The sequence below is a fragment of the Malus sylvestris genome, chromosome 16, assembly GCF_916048215.2.
Source record: "Malus sylvestris chromosome 16, drMalSylv7.2, whole genome shotgun sequence".
Lineage (NCBI taxonomy): Eukaryota > Viridiplantae > Streptophyta > Magnoliopsida > Rosales > Rosaceae > Malus > Malus sylvestris.
The window spans coordinates 38,378,583-38,402,853 of NC_062275.1; the positions used below are offsets into that span (position 1 = coordinate 38,378,583).

General features: G+C 40.2%; 1 protein-coding gene across 2 annotated transcripts; it reads right to left on the minus strand.

Annotated features, from left to right (window-relative positions):
- Nucleotides 1-1,561: 1,561 nt before the first annotated feature.
- On the minus strand, nt 1,562-22,936 carry LOC126606545 (protein FAR1-RELATED SEQUENCE 3-like). 2 transcript variants are annotated; one of them, XM_050273939.1, is made up of 6 exons: nt 22,590-22,936; nt 19,843-22,193; nt 19,661-19,750; nt 19,190-19,339; nt 16,800-16,949; nt 1,562-2,043 (listed from the first exon to the last, which is right to left on the minus strand). In XM_050273939.1, exons 2-6 carry the CDS (start codon nt 22,090-22,092, stop codon nt 1,999-2,001), a joined length of 2,685 nt encoding a protein of 894 aa, XP_050129896.1. In that variant the 5' UTR covers nt 22,093-22,193; nt 22,590-22,936; the 3' UTR covers nt 1,562-1,998. The 2 variants fall into 2 exon arrangements, with proteins under 2 accessions (XP_050129896.1, XP_050129897.1); XM_050273940.1 differs by having other exon boundaries at nt 16,800-16,916; nt 22,590-22,935.
- Between the last annotated feature and the right edge of the window lie 1,335 nt (nt 22,937-24,271).

Sequence of the window (24,271 nt, forward strand, 5' to 3'; positions counted from 1 at the left end):
TCAGGGCATTGGTATGAAGATGAAGGTTATTACGAAAATGGCCCCCTGCCAAGTGCCGACAATTAAAAATTTTATTTTCTGGTCATTTACATTATTAAATAATTAAAATATTTTTTAATTTATTTTTAATCTACTTGTCCACAAATTTGCCTTCCACGTCAATAAAAATATGGGGTCCGCATCTGTTGTGTCATCACTTAACTATCAATTTAATATAAAATTAAATGTAACTTTAACATTGCAATGAATTCGTAAATTATTGTATAACATTCCAATATTTAAACGATAGGGTATGACATTATGGTTCGACGAATAATTGAGATATTTTTGTGTAACTTATCTTATTTTTCGTGTTCTTGTTCGTTTTGCTTTCATGACATCCACATTATAATTTTAATAAGAGTAAATTGTAGCAATGGTCATTCAACCAAAGTCAATTAATAAAAAGGAAAACTAATGAAAAGGGCTTGAAAACTTTGAGTTTTAATGATAAGGACAAAATAAAGGGTAAAGTGAATAGTACCAGGATTGACTTTTTAGTGTAAAAATGTGGTTTTTCGTTAAAGTGAACAGTACCGGGTGCTTTTCGTTAAAGTTCCCTTAATAAAAGTGAGTAGCTATGATTTTAGTCAATTAATAAAAGTGAGTAGCTATGATTTTTTTTATCAACTTCGTTAGAATTTTATCAACATAAGTTATGTTAGAAGAACCATTGCTACAATTTAGATCACACAACTCATCCAAATGTATAACTATGACCATTTTCGTCAACTTTATCAGAATTTTATCAAAATGAGTTATGTTGAAAATACCATTGCTACAAGGGTTAAAGTCGAAGGATCATTGCTCTAGTTAAAGTTGATGAATCATTTCTCCAGTTGAATTAAAGTTAGGAACCAATGGTAATGAATTTTTAGTTAAGGGACCATATCTGCACATTTAGATGAATTGAAGGATCAATAGTAATAGATTTTTAGTTAAGGGACCATATTTGCACATTTTAATGAGTTGAATAACCAATGATAATGAATTTTTAGTTAAAAGACTATTGCTCTAATTGAATTAAAATTAAAGAACCGTTGCTACAATTTACTTTTTTAATAAATGTGTCGTGCAATACCCCAAAAAAAAATATAATAATATAACCCGATTCTAGTAGGGTGGACCATGGTGGTATCGGCCGTAATTGTACATTGTATATTTCGCCTCTGTGGGTTGAGATTATCTGCTGGAAAATCATGGAGCTCGATCCTTGTACCGATGACTTGCGAGGACATGACCAGCAACAGCAACACTGCTAGCCTCAGGTGCTCCTTGACAAATTCAAGAGTGAAAGCTAATTTCATGGTGGAGGAGGAGATGAATTTTTCTCAAACTATGCAAACCATATTTTACTTTTTTATTTTTCCAAACTGCATACAAACCAATATTGTACAGATAAATCCAATTTCCTCCTCCTCCTCCTCCAAAAAAAAAAAAAAAAAAAAAAAAAAAAAAATATCCAAGTCCCTCAACATTAATAAAAAGACATTAGTGCAGATGGATCTATGAGCCCCTGAAATATGGTTAGAAAATTATATACTCCTTACTCTCCTTGCAACTGATAGTGTCAAGCAAAACAATCGAATTCACATCTTGTGCTACAACGTAAGAAAAACAAACAAACAAAAAAAACACAACTGCAAACTTACAGCTATTAGAATTGCCCCTACCAATTCCGTTTGAAGAAATTTCTGAACAAGCATGTCAAATAGTGGCACCCTCTAATTTCTTCCACCACATAGACCTATCAAATCTCTTTGAAGATTTGGATTTTCTTGCGCTACATGTACAAATATGTTGACAACAATCTTACACAAAAGGGGAGAGGCCTATGCAAAGCGACAAATGTAGCAGCTGCGAGCACCCCAAACTTGATAAGTGGTCACCTCCCCCGTGGAGACCAGATGTCACGTGCACCTGGGGTTACAGTTTGGCAAGTAGAATAATAAGATGCCCTTACTTCCGCTGCTTTTTAGCAAGGGACTCCGACTGGATCTCAGCCTGGCAATTTAAACTTTCACATAAGTAAACAGTAAAAGAAATTGAGTAATCACTCAACACAAACACAATGTCTAGGAATTTCCTACTTTAATTTTGCCACACTCCAGGTTTGTTTTTCTTGTTCCTTTTTTATCAAGTACATTGTATTAATAATAAAAGGAGGCAAAGTCCCAGTATATGTTGGGTATACATCTATAAGTGTAGTAAATCAATAAACTCTATCAACCCATTGTTCCTGCGTACATTCCTATTCTGTAACCCCCAAAGAGTGTATATGTAGTTCTATGGCTGGGTGCAACAACAACAACAACAACAAAGTCTTTTCCCACTAAGTGGGGTCGGTGGGTGTAGTCTTTGTACAAGATAAAAAAATACCACCATACCATCTTTGTCATCAACGAAAGTCTACTTCTCTTCCTCCAAGGAAGCCACAACAATCCATGTTGTTTGTTAGGGAGACGAAGTCATAGTGTGAAGTGTAAAAGAATAAATTAAAGAGTATAACGTAGTGAGAGCAGAGGGATTGTGATGAACCATTAAACAAGTGTATATGGACAACCAGAGATACCAAACTGAGATTAGAGAAACTGAAAACCTAAAGTGGACGTAAACTAATATAACGCATCCAAAGATGTTAATTACAATTTACTAAGAGAAATCCCTACACTGATGAGGGAAGACTATGACAATACACCTTGTTGATACACAAAATCAGTGAGGATTTTGGTACAACAGAAAGTGTTAAGTTTGTGACCTTCGCAAAATTGCTCCGGTCACTAGTGTGGATAAATATGTAAATGGATAGGGACAGGGAAGCAAACACAAGATGTACGTGGTTCACCTAGATTGGCTATGTCCACGGAGTAGAGGAGTTCTCATTAATTGTGACGGGTTTACACAAGTACATAGGTTCAAGCTCTTCTTTAGTGAGTACTAGTGAATGATTTAGTACAAATGACATTAGGAAATATTGTGAGAGAATGATCTCTATTTATAGAAGAGAGTTTCTAGTTTCATTATGATATTGACATGTGTCGTGCTGTGATTGGCTTCTGATGTTGACACGTGTCGCGCTATGATTGGTTTCTGATGTCGACACGTGTCGCGCTGTGATTGGCCTCCTGGTTGTAGGGAAACTCTTCTGGGTCCTTGACGGTATAACGTTGACCGGTGCACAATAATTTCGAGATTGGTCAAGTACGGTACAAACAGTGCTCCCCTAAGTTCCCGAGTGAGGGAAGCTCCTCGGTTGGAGGCTTGCAAGATCTAAGCCATTGAGTAATCACGAAACTTCTAAGTACCGAAGTGTGGTATCATTTTCACTTGCCTTATCTGTCTCATACGTAGATGTGACATCTTCTCTGGAAGTACTTTTCCTCAATCCAGGGATGTTATCTTTAACCGATGAAGATGCACAAGGTAATGTATCAATTTCACTTGAAGCTTACTTGTAGTTTCGGGCTTGGTCAAGTGCGATACAAAACCTTATAGTAGGAGTCCCCCAAGTCGCCGAGCTAGGAGATTTGCCAAAAGAGGTAACAGACAAGGTAATCAATCAGACTTCCAAGCAAGCAACCTGGATCGGAGGTTCGACTTTGGCTTCCGGTTGATTGTTCTCCTTCTCCTTGTGTCGTAAACAGCAACAAAGATAAGGAGAAGCAAATGGAGAAGAGATGATATGAGATACTTTTGCTTTTGAAGAAGTAACTTTCCACAGGCTTATTCTTGAACTGGGCTGGAGGGTTTTCTGGTTTCCTCCAGAGTATAAGGCTGACTCAAGAATTTGAGGGTCAAAACAAGTCCATCAAATCAAGAGTGCGTTCGACCTTGATGATATGAGATACTTTTGTTGTTGACGAAGTAATAGATGAATCGGCATGTGTTCTGTTGCGTTTGTCTCCACATGCTTCCTTGTATCCTTCTCACTTGCCCTATCTGTTCCTCAGGCATATGTGGTATCTTTTCTGGAAGCATAAGATGTTAAAGATGAGTACTCGAGAGCAATGCCAGGTAAGTAATCAGGCAAGGGGTTCCAGGCAGTCAGTTCCTAACTGGAAGCTTGATTCCAAGTGCTGATTGATTGCTCTCTTTCTCCTTGTCTTGCAGGTAAGAACAAGGGCAAAGGAAAATACAAAGAAAAAGTATGATATGGGATACTCTTGCTTTTGACCCTGATGATATGAGATACTCTTGCTCTGGTGTGGCTGGTTTGTATAGGTATTATTAGGGGGGGGGAAGAAAGCTGAGTATTTCGAGAGGCTTCGTTAAGAGTGCCCTTTCAGATATGAGGAAGGGTTGGACATTTTTGCAGGTCTACCTGTTCGTGAAGGATGGAGGTCGACATATATAGGAGTCTCCCTAACAACAAGTAGTAATGCTATTCCTTTACCCTTCTTGGTCATAGCAATGTAGTGGGAGCTGCAAGCTTCAAGTGTTTTAACTTTATCAGAGCACTTTGAAAAAGTGGTATGTGGTATCTGGAAAGCTGATGTTGCGTGTGAAGATTGCAGACAAGCTTTATCCAAGGAAATCTGGCTCTCGAAGTTCGGAGAGCGATGCCTCTTCGGTTTTCGAACAAGCAATCTTGTCAAGGATCTGGCTTTCGAGATTCGGAGAGCGATGTGTCTTCGATTTTTAAGAAAGCAATCTTGTTGGGAGTCTGGCTCTTGAGATTCAGAAAGCGGTGCATCTTCGATTTTTGAGAAAGTAATCTTGTTGGGAGTCTGGCTCTCGAGATTCAGAGAGCGGTGCCTCTTCGATTTTTGAGCAAATAATAATGCTATTCCTTTACCCTTCTTGGTCATAGCAGGAGCTGTAAGCTTTACATGTTTTAACTTTGTTAGAGCGCTTTGAAAAAATGGTCTGTGGTATCAGGAAAGTTGATGTTGCGTGTGAAGATTGTAGACAAGTTTTATCCAAAGAAATCTGGCTCTCGAAGTTCGGAAAGCGGTGCCTCTTTTGGTTTTCGAACAAGCAATCCTGTCGGGGATCTGGCTCTCGAGATTCAGAGAATGGTGCCTCTTCGATTTTTGAGAAAGCAATCCTGTTGGGAGTCTGACTCTTAAGATTTGGAAAGCAGTGTCTCTTCGATTTTTGAGAGAGTAATCCTTTTGGGAATCTGGCTCTCGAAATTCGGAGAGTGGTTCCTCTTCGATTTTTGAGCAAGCAATCTTGTTGGGAGTGTTGTCTCGAATGTGAGTAAAAGTTGGGCATTTTTGCTAATCTGCCATGCCACGGAGCACAGAGGTTGACACACATTGGGACTTTCTAGTTATCAAGCAGTGTTGATGTTCCTTTACCCTTGTGGGTAATAGTAGGGTAGTTTGACCTTCAAAATTTATGTGTCTAAACTTTGTCAAAAATCTTTGGCAAAGTTATCTGTGGTACCCGAGGAGCTGATGTTGCGTGTGGAAAGTGGTGCCTCTTCGAAATCCGGAGAGTGGTGCTTCTTCGGAATCTGGAGAGCGGTGCCTCTTCGATTTTTTAACCAACGGCCCTGTTGCCCTTTCTTTTATAAGGGCACCAATTGTGTGCAAGGAGTACATTAAGAGAGTTATTGCTTGTAGGAATTTTCCCCTTACTTCAGAGATTTATTACACCTCATTTCTCCTTCATCATTTCTGAGAATGTCTGGCCTATCCGATCATCGTTTTGACTTGAACTTTGGTGAAAAGGCAGCCATGCCTTCTCAAGACAACATATGGCGCCCATCCTTCTTATCCCCTACTAGTCCTCTTACCTTTGGGGACTCTGTGATGAAGAATGATATGACCGCTGCGGTGGTGGCCAGGAACCTTCTCACTCCCAAAGATAACATACTAGTTTCCAAACGGTCTGATGAGTTGGCTGTTAAGGATTCTCTGGCTCTCAGTGTTTAGTGTGCAAGTTTTGTGTCTAATATGGTCCAACGCCTATTTGCACGAACCCGCCAAGTTGAATCATTGGCAGCTGAAGTGGTAAGTCTCGAACAGGAGATCAGAGGGCTTAAGCATGAGAATAAACAGTTGCAAGATAGTATGAAGCTTTTGAGAATTTATAGTTGTCCTCCATTGATGAAGTTTTGTTGAATTTCCCAATTTTTTTTTTAGGGAAACTAGAAATTTGAAAATGTAGGGAGAGAAAACATATAAAAATTTTGCTTCCACACTGTTGAACAAGAGATTGTGATGCAAGCCATACCTTGTAGTAGTCGAAGGTTTGGATAAACCATATAAATTGAATTTACTTTGAAGATCTGAGAATTGTAGTTGCCCCCTATTGATGAAGCTTTTGTTGGCACCATAAATTGATTTTCCTTCACACCATCTTGATCAAGAGTGTGTGAAGCTTTTAAGAATTATGGTTGAACTCCTTTGATGAAGCTCTTGTTGGCATCATAAATTGGTTTTGCTTCACACTGTCTTGATCAAGAGTGAAGTTTTTGAGAATTGTGGTTGCCCTCCATTGATGAAGCTCTTGTTGGCACCATAAATTGGTTTTGCTTCACACTGTCTTGATCAAGAGTGTGAAGCTTTCTACGAGTTGTAGTGATTACATTGTTACAGAAGGGAAATGTTTGAAGCAGATGCAACAGGGTTGAATAGCTTGATTTTCGTATGCCATACACTAAAGTTGTTGTTGGCTTGCAATAAGACTTTGTTGGTGACTATAACTCTTGTTGGGCATAAGTGCTCCCCCAGTTGAGTTGTCAAGCTTAAGGGTTTTTTATTATTTGTGAATGCTAAGAGTTCACATGTACAAGTTATACCACTCGTCTTCTGGTAAGTGGAATGAATGGTGAGTTGCTTTCATTACTTGGTTGGTGGTACGAAGGTAAGTTCCTTCTTCCCCTAGTTTGTGGCATGAATGGCAAGTTGCCAAATGATATTAGAGTACGGGTTGTACATTTCATCACATAGTTGGTGGCATGAAGGAGAGTACAGGTTGTACATTTCATCACCTTTTGAGAATTGTGGTTGAACTCCTTTGATGAAGCTTTTGTTGGCACCATAAATTGGTTTTGCTTCACACTGTCTTGATCAAGAGTGTGAAGCTTTTGAGAATTGTGGTTGCCCTCCATTGATGAAGCTCTTGTTGGCACCATAAATTAGTTTTGCTTCACACTGTCTTGATCAAGAGTGAAACTTTTGAGAATTGTGGTTGAATTCTTTTGATGAAGCTCTTGTTGGCACTATAAATTGGTTTTGCTTCACACTGTCTTTATCAAAAGTGAAGCTTTTGAGAATTGTGTTTTCCCTCCATTGAGGAAGCTCTTGTTTTTTGCACCATAAATTGGTTTTGCTCCGCACTGTCTTGATCAAGAGTGTATGAAGCTTTTGAGAATTGTGGTTGCCCTTTATTGATGAAGCTCTTGTTGGCACCATAAATTGGTTTTGCTTCACACTGTCTTGATCAAGAGTGAAGCTTTTGAGAATTGTGGTTGAACTCCTTTGATGAAGCTCTTGTTGGCGCCATAAATTGGTTTTGCTTCACACTGTCTTGACCCAGAATGTGTGAAGCTTTTGAGAATTGTGGTTGCCCTCCATTGATGAAACTCTTGTTGGCACCATAAATTGGTTTTGCTTCACACTGTCTTGATCAAGAGTGAAGTTTTTGAGAATTGTGGTTGAACTTTTTTGATGAAGCTCTTGTTGGCATCATAAATTGGTTTTGCTTCAAACTGTTTTGATCAAGAGTGTGAAGCTTTTGAGAATTGTGGTTGCCCTCCATTGATGAAGCTCTTGTTGGCACCATAAATTGGTTTTGCTTCACACTGTCCTGATCAAGAGTGTGAAGTGTTTTACGAGTTGTAGTGTTTGCATTGTTACAGAGGGGAAATGTTTGAAGCAGATGTAAGAGGGCTGAATAGCTTGATCTTCGTATGCCATGCACTGAAGTTGTTGTTGGCTTGCAATAAGACTTTGTTGGTGACTATAACTCTTGTTGGGCATAAATGCTCCCCTAGTTGAGTTGTCAAGCTTGAGGGTTTTTGATTATTTATGAATGCTAGGAGTTCACATGTACAAGTTGTACCACTCGTATTCTGGTAGGTGGAATGAATGGTGAATTGCTTTCATCATTTGATTGGTGGTACGAAGGTGAGTTCCTTCTTCCCCTGGTTTGTGGCATGAATGGCAAGTTGCCAAATGATATTAAAGTACGGGTTGTACATTTTATTACCTGGTTGGTGGCATGAAGGAGAGTACAGATTGTACATTTCATCACCTGGTTGGTGACATGAGTGGCAAGTTGCCAAATGATATTAGAGTACGGGTTGTATATTTCATCACCTGGTTGGTGGCATGAAGGAGAGTACGGGTTGTACATTTCATCACCTGGTTGGTGGCATGAATGACAAGTTACCAAATGATATTAGAGTATGAGTTGTACATTTCATCACCTGGTTAGTGGCATGAAGGAGAGTACGGATTGTACATTTCATCACCTGGTTGGTGGCATGAAAATGAATTCCTTCTTCACATTTCATCACGTGGTTGGTGAGAATAAGGGCAAGGTGTCTAGGCACATTGTAGCAAGTGTCGAATGACACAAAATATGTTGAACCCTTTCAAAGCACAGTTGGCTTATGTATGAATGTGTTGAAATGTATGATTGAACGAATATACTGTGAAGCTGTTCGTTTATTTATATAGTCTTGTTGACATATACTTAGACCTTGCTTCATGTTGGAAGCTTTCATGTTGAAGCATTCATGACGAAGCCTATGCCTTTGAGTTTTTCAACTTCTGCCTTCATTGCCTTGTACCATTCAGCGTTACAAGATCTTCGCTTCTGTCTCACTGGCTTGGTCTTGAGATCAATACTTAAGCGATGACAGATTATATCAGGAGAGATGCCTGGCATGTCTTTGTATGACCAGGCGAAGACCTCAATGTTCTCTTGCAAAAATGAGATCAATGCCAACCGAATAGGTGGTGACAAGGTGGTACCAATCTTCACCATGCGATCCGGATAATCTTTTGAGATAGAGACCTTCTCCAACTCTTCAGTGGGTTGTGCTTGCTGGTTGAAAGAGTCATCTCGAGGATCGTCGGGTTGACTGTTGCCACCGTAAAGATCCAAGTTGGCTTCGTCTGGGCTGGTCTTTATGACTTGGTCATGTATAGAAAGGGTTTCCTTGGGCACATGCAGGTGCTGTTGCTTGACCGAAGTGTTGTAACATGATCGTGCACTAAGTTGATCTCCTCTGATGTAACCATTGCCATAGGGGGTTGAAAATTTTAACAACATATGTGTGGATACCATGGCCTTGAGATCATTGATACCTGTGCGTCCGAAGATGACATTGTATGCCGTTGGGCAATCAACCACCAGGAAGTTAGTGGTAATGGTAGCTGTGTAAGGGCCTGTACCAATGGTGAAAGGTAAGTGTATGCTCCCCAAAGGTTGCACGATATCATCGGAGAAGCTTATCAGAGGGGAAATCGAGCGGTCGAGCAAATGTTCAGCTACATTAAGTGCCCTGAAAGCTTCAGAAAACATGATATTAACCGAAACCCCCGTGTCTACCAGGATTCGTCATACTTCAAAGTTGGCTATGTGACCTTCCACGATCAGTGGGTCGTTGTGATGGTAGATGATACCTCTTTCTTCCTCAGGGTAGAAACATATTGGATCCCAATTAGGCTTTTGATACTTACCTCCCCTGATGTCTTCCACGTGAAACACTTGGTGGCCAGACCTTAAAGCTCGTTCACTATTTTACATGGCCCTGTTGGAAGATTTAGATATGGGTGTGCCACCACTTATGGAATATATCACATTTACCTGGCGTTGGTTACGGTTACCCCTTGGAAGGTGAAGGAGGAATTGATCAATTTTTCCTTCATGTGCCAAAGCTTCAATATGATCACGAAGGGTGATACACTTCTCACCGTCATGGCCGTTATGCTCGTGGTAGCAGCAAAACGTGCCCGTGTTCTTCGTGGGCTTGTAATCTGGATGCCTCGGCTTTGGCTTCAGTATCAAGTGTGCCATGCTGGGGTAAATGGCCACGCATGTGGCGTTCAAATGTGTGTATGCCTCATATCTCGGGGTAGGGGCTGTCCTGACACGTGCTTGACCCACTGTGTTGACTGCCTGGGGTTGGGGATTATCATGGCGATACCCTTTGTTATCGCGGTAGTGTCTCTTACTCCTTTTACTAAAATGATACTGGTGAGGATGGAAATCTTTCATTTTACCCTGAGATTGATATGTCTGTTGACTTGGCAAAGTATTAAGTAAGGCAAGGGGAGACACCGTTGTCGTTTGGAAGATCGAGGTCTTCTCATTTAGTTGGATCTGGCTTCCACTCCCTACTTGCTGATAAGGGGTGGTTGTGGGGGGTTTCCCTTGATATGTCCTTGCCTTGGCAGAGGCATGCTTGTAAGCCTGTGCCATCACCTCAGTAAGTCTTCCAAGTGTTGGCATGATCATGTACTTGAAGAAACAATCACGTAGGCCTGCCGTGAAGGCCTTGAGGGTGGTCTTGTCATATGCCTCAGCGTAGTGAGAATACTCATGGCTGAAACGACCAGCATACTCTCGTAGTGACTCGTCCGGCTTCTAGCGAATAGTGTACAAGTCATCTGCAGAATGCAAGCGATCGGTCTGGAAGATGTGTTGAGAGACAAACAGTTTCCTTAGTTCCTTAAATGAGTATACTGTCTTAGGTGGAAGACGACAATATGAGTTTAGAGCTTCGCCAGAAAGGGTGGAGGGGAAGAGAAGACATCGCTCTTCGTCGGTGTGCATCTGATATGCCATGGTGGACTTAAAGAGGTTAAGGTGTTCAATTGGGTCCTCTCTTCCAGTATATAGTTGTAAACTAAGCTTTTGTTTTGTCTTCGCTTGAAGGGGGGTGTCAAGGATCCTCCTTGTGAGAGGGCCAGGCCTGAGTTGGTTCCGGTCAGTTATCTCGGCCTGACGTTCGGCCTTTAACTTGTTTACTTCCTCAAGGAGCTGTAGGACAAAAGGGTCTTGAGTGGAGTCATGTACCACTGAGATTTTCTTTCGTAAGTCTCCATCGCCTCTTGGAAGTAGGAAAGTTTGAGCAAGAGCGTGTGACTTTTCCTTGGACTCGTCGTACTGACTTCTAGGGCGAGTCTGTCGAAATACCTCAAAGTCCCCTGTACCTTCATGTTCCTCTAGGACATGTCGTTCCTTCCTTAGATTGGCAGCTGGCCTGGGTCGTGGGAGGGGACCGACAGAAACCCTTGGGTCATTGATCTTCGAGCATATGTGGAGGGGATTATCTCGACGTTGCTTTAGGAAGTCTCGGCAATCACGATAAACGGCTTTCGATCCTTCCAACTCTTCTGCAAGGAGGTGTCTTCCTCCATTTCTCTTCTTTGGGTCGAAGCAGCTGGATTGAGAGAAGTTTCATGTTGATCAATGTTTTGATGATTAGCTCGCTCCTCATCAGGGATACCCATGTCGAAGGAAGGTGACCCTCCGTGTTAGAGGGCACCCAGATGATGGTTGATGTCTATAGGGGCAACAAGCTCGCGTGTTTGAGAGCATCTCAAAGAGCTTCTCATACTGCTCCTGAATGACCTCATTCTTCATTGCTATCTTGTTGTTTTGAGCTTCTAGCTCATCGACTTTAGCTTGAAGAGCAACCCTCTTTCCTTCCTTCTTTCGTTGCTTCGCACTAGGTGCAAGAGGGGTGTCATTCTGTGTGATGTGGCTTCCTTCGCTCCACATGTTGGAGAGGGATGCCTGGTCAAAAGAGAGTACTAATGGTGGAAACTAGCTTGACAAAGCTGAAGAGAGTGAGAATAAGTGTTGTTCCCACAGACGGCGCCAAATGTTGATGCACAAAATCAGTGAGGATTTTGGTACAACAGAAAGTGTTAAGTTTGTGACCTTCGCTAGATTGCTCCGATCACTAGTGTGGATAAGTATGTAAATGGATGGGGACAGGGAAGCAAACACAAGATATACGTGGTTCACCCAGATTGGCTACGTCCACAGAGTAGATGAGTTCTTATTAATTGTGAAGGGTTTACACAAGTACATAGGTTTAAGCTCTACTTTAGTGAGTACTAGTGAATGATTTAGTACAAATGACATTATGAAATATTATGAGAGAATGATCTCTATTTATAGAAGAGAGTTTCTAGTTTCATTCTGACATTGACACGTGTCGTGTTGTAATTGGCTTCTGATGTTGACACGTGTCGCGCTATGATTGGCTTTTGACACTTATCACACTGTGATTGGCCTCCTGGTTGTAGGAAAACTCTTTTGGGTCCTTGACGGTATAACGTTGACCTATGCTCAGTAGTTTCGGGATTGGTCAAGTATGGTACAAACACACCTCAACGTTAAGAGCTCCCAAAAACCTACTAAATCCTGGAGGGGCGCAAAACAAAAAGTATGAGTATAAATAAAGATTTCTAAAAATCATCTCTCTTTCGAACATACTAACCCATTTTGTTTTGCGCCCCTCCAGAATTTAGTAGGCTTTGGTGCTCTTGCCGTCGAGGCATGGTGGCATAGACTTCCCACATCATTGTAGGGACTTTTCTTAGTAAATTGTAATTAACATCTTCGGATGTGATACATTAGTTTACTTCCGCTTTAGATTTTTAGTTGCTCCGATGTGAGTTTGGTATCTCTGGTTTTTCATCCCATACACTTATTTAATGGTTCATTTGGTATCTCTGGTTTTTCATCCCATACACTTATTTAATGGTTCATCACACTCTACGGACTCTGTTTTCACTACTTTATTTTGTACTCTTACTTTAATTTATTCTTTTACACTTGACCTTTTGTCACCCTAGCACACTTCAATTCGGGTGTCCAGGGTTGGATATCTAGGTTGGGGTGCGTCAGTTTGGTATCAGAGCCTAGGTTTGCAAAATTAATGTTATGATCTCTGATAGGTTTACGCAGTCCTGCTTTCATCACACACGCTATGTTATGCACTGATACCAGTTTGGTATTAGAGCAAAGGTCTTGGCAATCCCTTGGCTTTTACACCTAAGGTGTAACATCAATCTTCTGTTAGTTCTAGATTTCTTCCTTGAGACTTGCCACCTCGACGTCGTTGAGGTGGTATGAAGGCGACTTGCCTGATTTTGAACAACTTACTATTGCTACTCAGTCCATGATGACCTGGAAGAGAGACGAGTTCATGGACTTGATGCAGGGTAAGATGTCAGTTGTTGAGTACCATCAAAAGTTAACTTACCGATCCCGCTAGTGTCCCGCCATCGTTGCCAACCCATCCGAATGCTCCACCAATTTAAGAAAGAGACCTGCAAACAATTCCAATCTCTGGCAGCATCTGCTAGGTGTACCACATACCAGGAATTCTTTGAGGCTTTACTTCGTGTTGAGGATTCCAAAAATGCCCCTAGTGACAATGTTGGTGATGAGAGTGGTAGCACTCAGCTGAAGAGCACGGGGGGCAGTCGTCTTTTGGTCACCAGTAGAGTCAACCTTTCGAATGGAGTGGCTACAATTCCAGCTAATCTAGTGAAGGATCTAGTTCCAGCACACCCCGTTCTGAGGGTAAGTCTAACGATAATTCTCACTTCTATCCTTAGGGAAGTTCGAGAAACCCTAGTGCTTAGAATCTAGACGATACTTGTGACGACCATTCAAACAAGACATAGGAGAGGGGCTAATTCTTAAGTAACAACAATTAACGAATTGTTTAGGAGAAATATCAAGTATCATTGGGTGAGTGAAGCGTGCTAGTTTAGCTTCAATGGGTTTAATGCTAAGAACTTTTGGTTTCCCAAATTAAGGTCCAATATAGAAGACAACATCAACATCCACCTGTGTTCATGGATAGGGAAATCTACTCAATTGCTATGGCCACCACTGTAAGGGAGATTCAGTGTCACAACCCGTCCCGAGATTTTCTTATTCAGGACGTGAAATGACGGAATTGCCCTTAACGGGCATTAAGGTACGTGGGTGTGTGACATTATTTGGTCTAATCTTAGATATGTTTTGGAAGAAAATAAATAAGATAAGTTGGCTTATTAATTTGGTTCTTGTTAATTTGGTTAGGGATTTGGAAAAATGGATGGTGTGGATCGAATGTGGGCATCTAAACCCTCACACTCTCCCTTTCTCTATCGCGTAGCCCTCTCTCTCCTCCATCTCGACCCACCCTCTCTCTCACACCCATATTGTACGGCCTCACCCAAAATCCCCCAAAACTCAGTGGATCGAGGTAACCAAGGTAAGAATCTTCATCCTTGAGATGTTTTGAGTTGATTGGTACTGGTTTTAGGACGTAGAACCTTCGATTTCACGTGAATCCGAAACCCCCATATTTTTTGTCATTGTTCATGCACACGTGAAATGTTGTGTTTCAGGCAATTCTAAGCTTATAGTGAGCTTAGTGAGGTCCCAAGGAAGCTCGGAGTGCTTCGTTTGAAGGATTTGGACGTCGGGATCACGAGGGTTAAGTTTGGCCGGTTTTGCTTGAATTTTTCCGATGAGATTTAGTTGTTTTTGAAGCTTAAAAGTAGTGTATCGTGATTCTACATGTTTGGGGCTTCATTTTGGTATAAAATACGAAGAAAATGGTTGAGAAACGAAGGAGAACGAGACGTTCAAAGTTTGGCCGGAAACCGGCCGCCGGAAAGTTCAGTCCGGCGAGCCCGAGGTTGAAGATGGTGCGCGTGGGGGCGCGTGTCCCCATGCCTGTCATGGCGCGTGGGGGCGCGTGCGGCCTCCAAAATTTTTTCTAAAAATTACTCGACGTCCGTGACGTCGAGTAGGTCGATGTGGTATATTCATATACCCAAATTGAGCACCGTATAAAAAGTTATTTCGAATTGTTGGTTATGTGTTTAAATTAACGTTTTTATAGTTGTTTCGCATATAGGTGACACTTATCTCGAGGACAAGCGCATCCAGGGACGTCACGGGGGTTACGACCCATCGACTTATCAGTGAGTGGGCAGTTTTGTTTTCGTATTACCTATATACAACTGTTTTTCCCAGAAAATACGTTTATATGAAAATTATGATTTAAATTGCCATGCATGCAAATGTTGAGATATTTAGTTTGATAATGGATGCATATATATGTTAATTGACGCGATGGACGCACAGGTGAGTTTTTATATTATTCAGATGAGTTATTTTATGAGAATTGCATTGAAAGCTCATAACCTGCACCCTAGGTGTTAGTGCTTATATTATTATTCACCACACCGCACGCTCGTCTTGGATCCAAGTAGGTGGATGTCGTACAGACCATGTGAGGGTTCCGACATGCTAGTCGTATAGATCACTAGATGTGATTCCGACTAGTAGGTGACCTTAGTTATGCGCGCTGATGATTGATGAGAGAAGCACTAGAGCGTATTTATACACCTTTCATCGTACAGACTACTATACGTAGTTCCGAGTGATGTGCAGTGTAGTGCCGTACAGGTCACAGTTGGTGACTCCGGCAGGGCCGTATAGGTCACTGTGGTGACTCCGGCTGAGTGGGATGTTGAGCTTTAGAATCAACCGTACAGGACCATTGTAGGGTCTCCGGTTGATTTATTATTTCACCTGATTGATATTGATGCATTTTTGACTATATTTGGCATGGCGTGGTATATTATTTCTGATATGTTATGTTGATAGATATGAGCTGAGTTTTGATGATATGTGTATATATATGTTTATATACTATTTTTCTGGGAAAGTATACAGGTTTTACGGTGAGAGGTTAGAAATGTTTTAAATGAACTGTTTTGGAAAATCTTTGATTTTACTGACCCACTCATCTTTGTTTTACGCCCCTCCAGGTTCTAGTTAGCTGTTGGTGGCTCTCGAGGTCTTTTTCGGCATTCTGACAGACGTTCTGCATGTAGGACTCACCTGCGGGTGATGTACTTTTATTTTGGTCCTACTTGACTGCACTTAAACCTATGCTCTGAATTTATGTGTTTACCTTATAACTCATCCTTTTATTCTAGTAGGTGGTTCTACTAGAGATTGGTTTGAATTCCTTCATTTTCCGTTATATCTTGCTTCCGCGTTGCACTTTTGGTTACGTCACGCTCACGTGACGGCCAGCACGCCTTGATCCTCTGGGTTGGGGTGTGTCATTCAGATTTCGTTTTCACAAAAACGAAAAGAAAAAAAAATTGTAATTTTTTTGTGTTTATTTTAAACGATCATTCTATGTGTATTTTCTCCTATCACTGATTCACTCACACCCATCATATCCGCTCTGTATTGTCTCATTTTCCCTTCTCTATCATTAATGTCAAATCAAAATACAATAACCAAACACAAAAAAGTCACCAGAAAGGACCTAATAAGATATCTAGGATGAAGTGTAATAAGATATCTATTTAAGGGGAGGGGGAGAGAGAGATCCCTTTAGTATAATTTTTATTTAGTTTATATAAAATATTATGTTTACTATAAAAAAAATATTGCCAGATGATTACCAATAAATTACAATACTATCGAAAACGTTGAATTCCATACTATGTGATTTAGAATTTTGGAGATACACCTGCAAGATGTTCATCATCTAAATCAAATTACCAATAAATTCTTTGTATGGTTGATTAGGTTTTCTCTTCAGCTTTGGGCCTATAGTGGCCAGTAAATTCTTAAATTCTCTCTGTTGTACAACCTAAATACTTGATTCTAGGCACTAACTTTCAAACTAGTAATCCTTTACTAGGGAACATAAACATTTCAGAAATTTTTTGTGATACATAAATCAGCATATATGAAGTAGATAAACCAAAAACAAGACATCAAACGCAGAATTGGTTGAGAAAGCTTACAGCAGTTGAAAGCTGCTCACGGATATAGGCCATTGATCTTAGCATGGCACCCAATGTATCCCTAGAAACTTGAAACTTGACCTCTGACTCCCCTGAAGTTGTCTCTGTGTCTTGAAGCTGAAGAAATAGAAAAAGATTATGCATCTTAACCTGTCAAACATTAAGTAAACGGGAAAACAAAACCTTCAAAACAAAAAAGACAACAAAATCTTATCACAATTCTAGAAGTGACATCTATAAAATTTTCATTTCAAATCCAGAATAGTTAACAGAGATGTACTTAAGGCTTTAATGTAAGACTTACATTGAGAGTATTAGTTTCATTTGAGGACTAAAAATTTAATTTGTTACAACCTACACAATGTGTTAGCCCTCATCTTAAGAGGTTTAAGAAATGTTAAGCTTACCATAGTACATCCCTTCAATTGCAACCTCTAGATAATTATAAAAGTTGAGCTATTTAATATAAATGGTGGCGAGAGTCCACATATCAGGGGGACGGACGCAATTAGCAGTCAGTGTTCCACATCCCAATAGCTCAAGCCTTTCGGGATGATGATAGACCAACAAAAAATATCAACAAGGATAGAAACTGTCACATTTTGGAAGGTTTTAACCAGGTAGTTAGAATTGGGCCAAATCATTTAATGTGTGTGTGTGAGGAGAGAGAGAGAGAGAGGTTACAAGAGTTTATCTAGGCAAGTTTTAGGAATTTTACTAGTGCTAAAATCAAGAATAATATAACAAAAAGGTTTGTACACCAAGTACGCTTTCAGGGTTTTAAAAGGTACAGCAGGTAACAGATTATATGTTGCAATTCCAATAGCCACAAGTAGAAATGTCTGATTAAATGATGCAATTCTTATATCTTCTTGTCTCATTTGATAATCTAGTTGATGTCCCCCTCCTCCAACACTTACATTTTACAACCAATAAAATATGCAATGAAACCAATAACATTTTTTTTTTTTGAACAACTGAAACCAATAACATATGCAATGAATTCATGTCTACCAAAATTACAATGGTTGATGTCCCACTGTCCTATCAGCAACTGTGTGAAATAAATCATTGCAACTGCATTCCCATTTTTTAGAAAAGGACCAAACATGTGAAAACTAGTAATGAACCCTCTTTCTTTAGGGTCAGTGTGGTGACCATTTCGCTTTTAGTTGTTAGAGATTGACGAGAAATACATGGGAGAAAGGAGAGATAAAGAAGGGTGGAGGAATATTGGTAGGAGGGATATAGAATGATACACAAAACAAAATTTAAAACCAAAAGCTGACACTTTCAAGTTTTTGTTTCATACATCTTCATTTCTCCAACTTCCCCCACACCACTCTCCCTCAACCTGTCTTCATCCCCTCCTTTACTCCATATATTTTCCCTCTATCACTAAAAAATATGAAAAGATGGGAAAGTCTTTCCTGAGACGCTTTGAAATGATATAAATTATTTCTTTTCTGTAGTAGGAAGGAAAGAAGCTGCTCATCTAATAAATACATTGTTCTTTTGGTAGAAAACAGAATGACTATCATGAATTAAAAGGGCGGAGTATGATCCAAGTGAACCTGCAGTGCTTTTGAAAAAAAAAAGATGCAACCTTCCAATGCAAGAAACAACAAAGCAACATTTAAAAGAAAGGCTGTCATGAAACCCAGACAAAACCTAAGCCAAAATCTAGCCTTATCCAAGAAGAAGTCCACAAACTCCCCAACCTTCCCTCACAACTTAGGCTGTTTCCTTCCCCAAAAAGTCACTACCAATAAAGGATTTCGCAGAGAGAGAGTATGAAAGCTCTGTGAAGTTCCTCTAAACATAGTGCACCAGTCAGGGTATAAACAAAATTTGGCCTCCTCCACTGATGGACCAGAGAGGCATTCACCCTTCAATGAGCAACAATCCAAGCCAAAAGTTGGACCTCAGGAAAAACTTTGGCCTTTCAAAACTTATAGTATGGATTGGAAATAGAGACAGTGCAATCCATTATTAAAAAATAAAGTAACACTAAAACAGGGATCTCATGCCGATATATCCTTCCAAAACAGTATCCATCCCTCTTTCCTGCTGTGGGTTGGAGCTTCAAATAGAACACATTAAGGGATTGAAATATGCTTTTCCAAGGCAGCCTACACTGGTTAACAGAAAGATAAAATTGGAAAAACTTATTGAACACAGCCTAGAGTATTCTGAATTGATTAACCATAATTCCGCTTGCAGAAGACCCAGCTATGAAAGGGTGTTTCCAAGTGGAAACCCCATTGGCTGTACCCACACAAGGAATCAAAAGGTATTGGGAATGAACAAACAACATGAGGGAGAAAAGTGGTTCACCAAGCAGTCTGACCAAATTTAGGAGATATAGGTTTGAAACTTTGACTCCATACCTTCAAATTTATAACAGCAACCTTATTAGCCGGTGTTGATAGTTGATCACTGATGTAGGACATGGACCTTAACATTGGCTCCAATGAAACCCTTGAGAGCTGAAACTTAACCTCTGATTCAGTTGATGGAATTCTGCTATAATCTTGCAACTGCAGTGGTCATAATAGAGATGTTTAAGAAGAAAAATATGGAAGAAAGAGAACACTCTTGCTAAGCTTGACAGTGCAAACCCGAGAATTCCACTAGAACAATGCTACATCTCAGAATTAAGTGCAGTAATAATACCATATGAAGAGATAGCCTAAATGAAGGATTTAAAAAGATTTCATGCAACTCAGGCATCCTGGGGTCTGATTATCAAATACAGTAAACTTGAGCTAAATTTATTTGATAATACATTATGTCACAACTAATGAAATTTATTTGATAATACATAATGTCACAACTATTGTGTCATTTCTCATTTGTACCTTCAGGTTAATGACAGCTACTCTATTTCCTGGTGTTGAATTCTTATTTTCCATGACCCAAGTCATTGACTTTAGACACGGAAGTACCACCTGCAAAAAAGCCCTGATCAATGCCATGAACTTGCAATCAGAACAAAAGGGACTAGAAGTACAGCAACAAAACAAAGAATTCTTTTCCATACCATATTCTCAGGAGTACCATCATCTCGATGAAGAGATACAGGGGCCATCCGTGGAAAATTCAAGTCAGAAACATTTTGAGCAGGTGCACCAGCATCATTCAAATTAAAACGCCTCATTACTTCATCATGGTGTGGCCACAACAGAGGAGTCATATCTGATGTTGATGTCGAGTTTTTCTTGTCATCATAGCCAGTCACATTACTTTGAGAGCTAGGAGGTGCAACTTTAGCAACATTTTTTTTCACAACAGAAACCTTCTTCCCACCATCTTTAAGAGCAGTCATTGCTGCAATAAAAGTTTCTGTAGTGGTTGCCCCATCCTCTGCATATTTGATGGCTTCTCGACACAGATTGTTGTACCGTAAAGTTAGAGACTCTTGGCCATGTAACTCCCCAGTATGCTCATCTGGGTTAGTTCCATTCTTTGCATTTCTTGTCCATCGTTTCAAAATATAATAGAAAGGCAATGTAAGCACATTCGTTACAGTAAATACAGTCAAAACATGTCTACAAAGAATGCCTGAATACTCAAACATTTGACAACTACAGTTAGCTCTCATCTCCGGATAGTTAAATGTAACGATGTATGCCTTGCTGTCATCTTCGAATTTTGCAACTCTGAATGTGCTAATAGCTCCATCACCTTCAATCCTATTTGCTGTGTACACAAAAGTCTCAACTAGCTCTTCTTGAAATTTTGCAAAAATCTTTCTTGTATAAAGATTGGCTGCTTGTTTCTCCATGGGTGATGGTGTTCTCAAAACTGGCGTTGTACAAATTGTATCAAAGTCTGCTTCTATTTCCCTTTCAAACCAATTCTCCAAAGCTCTTTCATATTGCCTAAAGAACAATGGTAATGTGGTCTGTTGATTCACATAGCCTTCAAAGAAGGAACCATCGTACCCTTGATTGGGAGATATGGCAGCAAAAAAGGAATCCCGGAAATACACAGGTACCCACTGAGCACGAGCATGGTATAACGATTGAATCCAATCATTTCTCCTGAGGTCATATTTATCAAGGATAGAATCCCATGATAATTCAAACTCCTCGACAGTTTCAGTCAAGTTGATACAATTATAAAGTTCCAGCTGGAAATTGGGGTGTGCATGGCATACATGTGCCAACCTATCCTGGCCTTCTCTTAAAACATGCCACTTGCTAATGCAGTGACGGACTTCTGGAAACACCTGAGAAACTGCTGTCTGTATGGTTCTGTCCTGATCAGTCATAATCGAAACAGGAGAGCAATCATTCATTGCTGTAAGGAATGTCTTGAACAACCAAATAAAAGATGCTTCAGACTCATCTAGAAGTAATGCACAACCAAACAAAACCATTTGACCATGATGGTTCACTCCGGTAAATGGAGCAAAGGGCACCCTATACTGATTGACTCTGTATGTGGTATCCAGTGTCACAGAATCACCAAAATGACAGTACGCAGTTCTTGACCTCGCATCTGCCCAGAACACATTTGCCATGTGATTATCTTCATCAAGTTGTATTGCATAAAAGAAACCAGGGTTCTCAGCCTGCATTTTCTTGAAATACTCCAGCAAATTCTGAGCATCCTTCCCTAGTGTCCTCCTTCGACTACTAGGCCTAAGAGCATGATCAACTGTTACAGCATTCTTGATAGGCCTATTTGATTCTGCAGATGAAGTATTCCTAACGACACGGTTTTTCTCTACAATGGTATGGTTTCCATGGTTTCCATCCATTGATACATACATAACACCACTGGGAACAATCCCTACTCCTTGATAAGTTTCAGCTGCGTTCTTTGCTGCACCAGCAAAATGCCGGCGAGGCCGGATATATTGCATTTTAGCAGGATTCACTAATGCATGACTATGCTCCTTCACAAATTTCGTTGAAACCCACTTGTCTTGATCCTTTAACTCTATCCTAAGCATTGCATCACAACTATCAGCATGCCTTCTTTTCAAACCCTCTCTGCCACATACAAACTCCCGAGCTATGGTTGTCCCATCAGGTTTAGAACGACTGGATTGACCAACTTTAGAGCTAAAACCCAAACGCCTGGCGTATTCATCATAGAAAGTCTTACCAGCCTCTTCAGAAGTAAATTCCATACCCACGTATGGCTCAGAAATCCCATCTTCATCATGAGCCTCTGAATTTTTGCCATTATTCACTTCTACACCTTCACTTTGTTCAGCATCACCATCATCCACCATCCCACAATGCACCATTCCTTCGACATCAACCACTTCAACATCCATACTAAACCCACTGTAATGCTAAAGAATAGAGTACTTACCTTTCGATCAAATCAAATAGCAGAGCACCATGTGTTTCATTAACACAGAAAATGTAGTTCAATCTGCACACGGTCCCAAGCACACAAACTGGTTCATGGCTGAGCTTAAAAAATATGGGATATATGTATATATTACCTATAATTACAGAATGTAAATTTTGAATCTTTGAAAAAGCCGAAATTATCAATGGATATCGGAGAATTGTAATATCGACCAGAAATAGAAATATCCAGCATAATGGTGCCCAAAACCCGAAATTGACATGAACAAGATGAAATGAGTAAATTTTTATCCATCAATGGCGTTTTTTTAATCCTACTAACGCAATTGAAACCCACAATTACCAAAATTAATCCCTAATTTCACTCACGCAGAAAATTAAAATCAACTAATGAACATGAACGAAAACCAATCAGTGAGCACAGAAAGAAGGACATAAATTCAGAGTCGCCACTTACAACTGGTCCAGGCTTTCAGCGCCTTCGCAGCTCCAATTCAACACCGCGTAGTAATTGCACCACTTTCAGTTCCGCCATGGATTCGTCGGCAACAATTTCAGGGCAACACCTCTACAAAATTAAATGATGCCTTCAACTTCAAATTGACACCCCCAATCGAGCATGGCAGAGCAGAGCAAAAAAAACCCTTGTTCGGCTTCTTCTTCTAATTCAGATTTGACCTTCGAATCCGCAGATCCTCCGGTTTGTTGGTTGGTTTGTTTGTTTGTTTGGGTCTCCTTCTCCAACCCTGCCCACTTCTGTGTGTCTCTTTCCCTAAACCCCACTTTCGAGTGTCAATGTTTATTAATTTCTATTCCGTCTTTCTCCTTCGATAGATTTATGAATTTTGAAAAAATGTAAAATATCCCTTTTTGAGGCATTTTGTATCTAGCATTAGAGATGCCCTTTGTGAATAGGAGTGTGATATCCACACACCTAATTTTACTTCTCACACATACTTCTAATTTTCGACTGTCGGATTGGATGAATTAAAAAAAATCAACAAACAAAAATTAACAAGGGATATGTGAGAAGTAATTTGAGGTATGTGGATAGCACACCCTTGTGAATATTGGTAATGGGTGTACAAGTCTCGAGTTGTTCGAGAGATAGACTTTTTGTTGTTGTGGTTATAATATTCATCGGTCTATGACCAAAAATGAAAATATTTATTTTCCCCTATGGTCTCTGTTATTTTTTTTTTAAATTTTGTTGTAACTTAGTTGAAGAAGATGAAAGGAAAATAACATTTTAGAAATTTTAATGATTTTATTATGTTTTTCTTCAACTTTGTTGATGCACAAAATCAGTGTGTGACTTTGGTACAACAGAAAGTGTTAAGTTTGTGACGTTCGCTAGATTGCTCCGGTCACTAGTGTGAATAAGTATGCAAATGGATAGAGACAGGGAAGCAAACACAAGATGTACATGGTTCACCCTGATTGGCTACGTCCACAGAGTAGAGGATTTCTCATTAATTGTGAAGGGTTTACACAAGTACATAGGTTCAAGCTCTCCTTTAGTGAGTACTAGTGAATGATTTAGCACAAATAACATTAGGAAATATTGTGAGAGAATGATCTCTATTTATAGAAGAGAGTTTCTAGTTTCATTCTGACATTGACATGTGCCGTGTTGTGATTGGCTTCTGATGTTGACACATGTCGCACTATGATTGCCTTCTGATGTCAACACGTGTCGCGCTATGAATGGCCTCCTGGTTGTAGGGAAACTCTTCTGGGTCCTTAATGGTATAACGTTGACCGATGCTCAGTAGTTTCGAGATTGGTACAAACAGTGCTCCCCTAAGTTCCCGAGTGAGGGAAGCTCCTCGGTTGGGGACTTGCAAGATCCAAGCCATTGAGTAATCACGAAACTTCTAAGCACCGAAGTGTGGTATCATTTTCACTTGCCTTATCTGTCTCATATGTAGATGTGGCATCTTCTCTGGAAGTACTTTTCCTCCATCCAAGGGTGGTATCTTTAACCGATGAAGATGCACAAGGTAATGTATCAATTTCACTTGAAACTTACTTGTAGTTTCGGGCTTGGTCAAGTGCGATACAAACCCTATAGTAGGAGTCCCCCAAGTCGCCGAGCTAGGAGATTTGCCGAATGAGGTAATAGACAAGGTAAACAAT

Excerpts from the sequence above, each read along its gene's own strand:
- LOC126606545 (XM_050273939.1), bottom strand. The coding sequence starts at position 22,092 with ATGGATGTTGAAGTGGTTGATGTCGAAGGAATGGTGCATTGTGGGATG. Across the intron at positions 19,340-19,660 it reads TAGCTGTCATTAACCTGAAG|TTGCAAGATTATAGCAGAAT; the intron begins GTACAAATGAGA and ends TGACCACTGCAG. Across the intron at positions 16,950-19,189 it reads TTGCTGTTATAAATTTGAAG|GTTAAGATGCATAATCTTTT; the intron begins GTATGGAGTCAA and ends AATGTTTGACAG.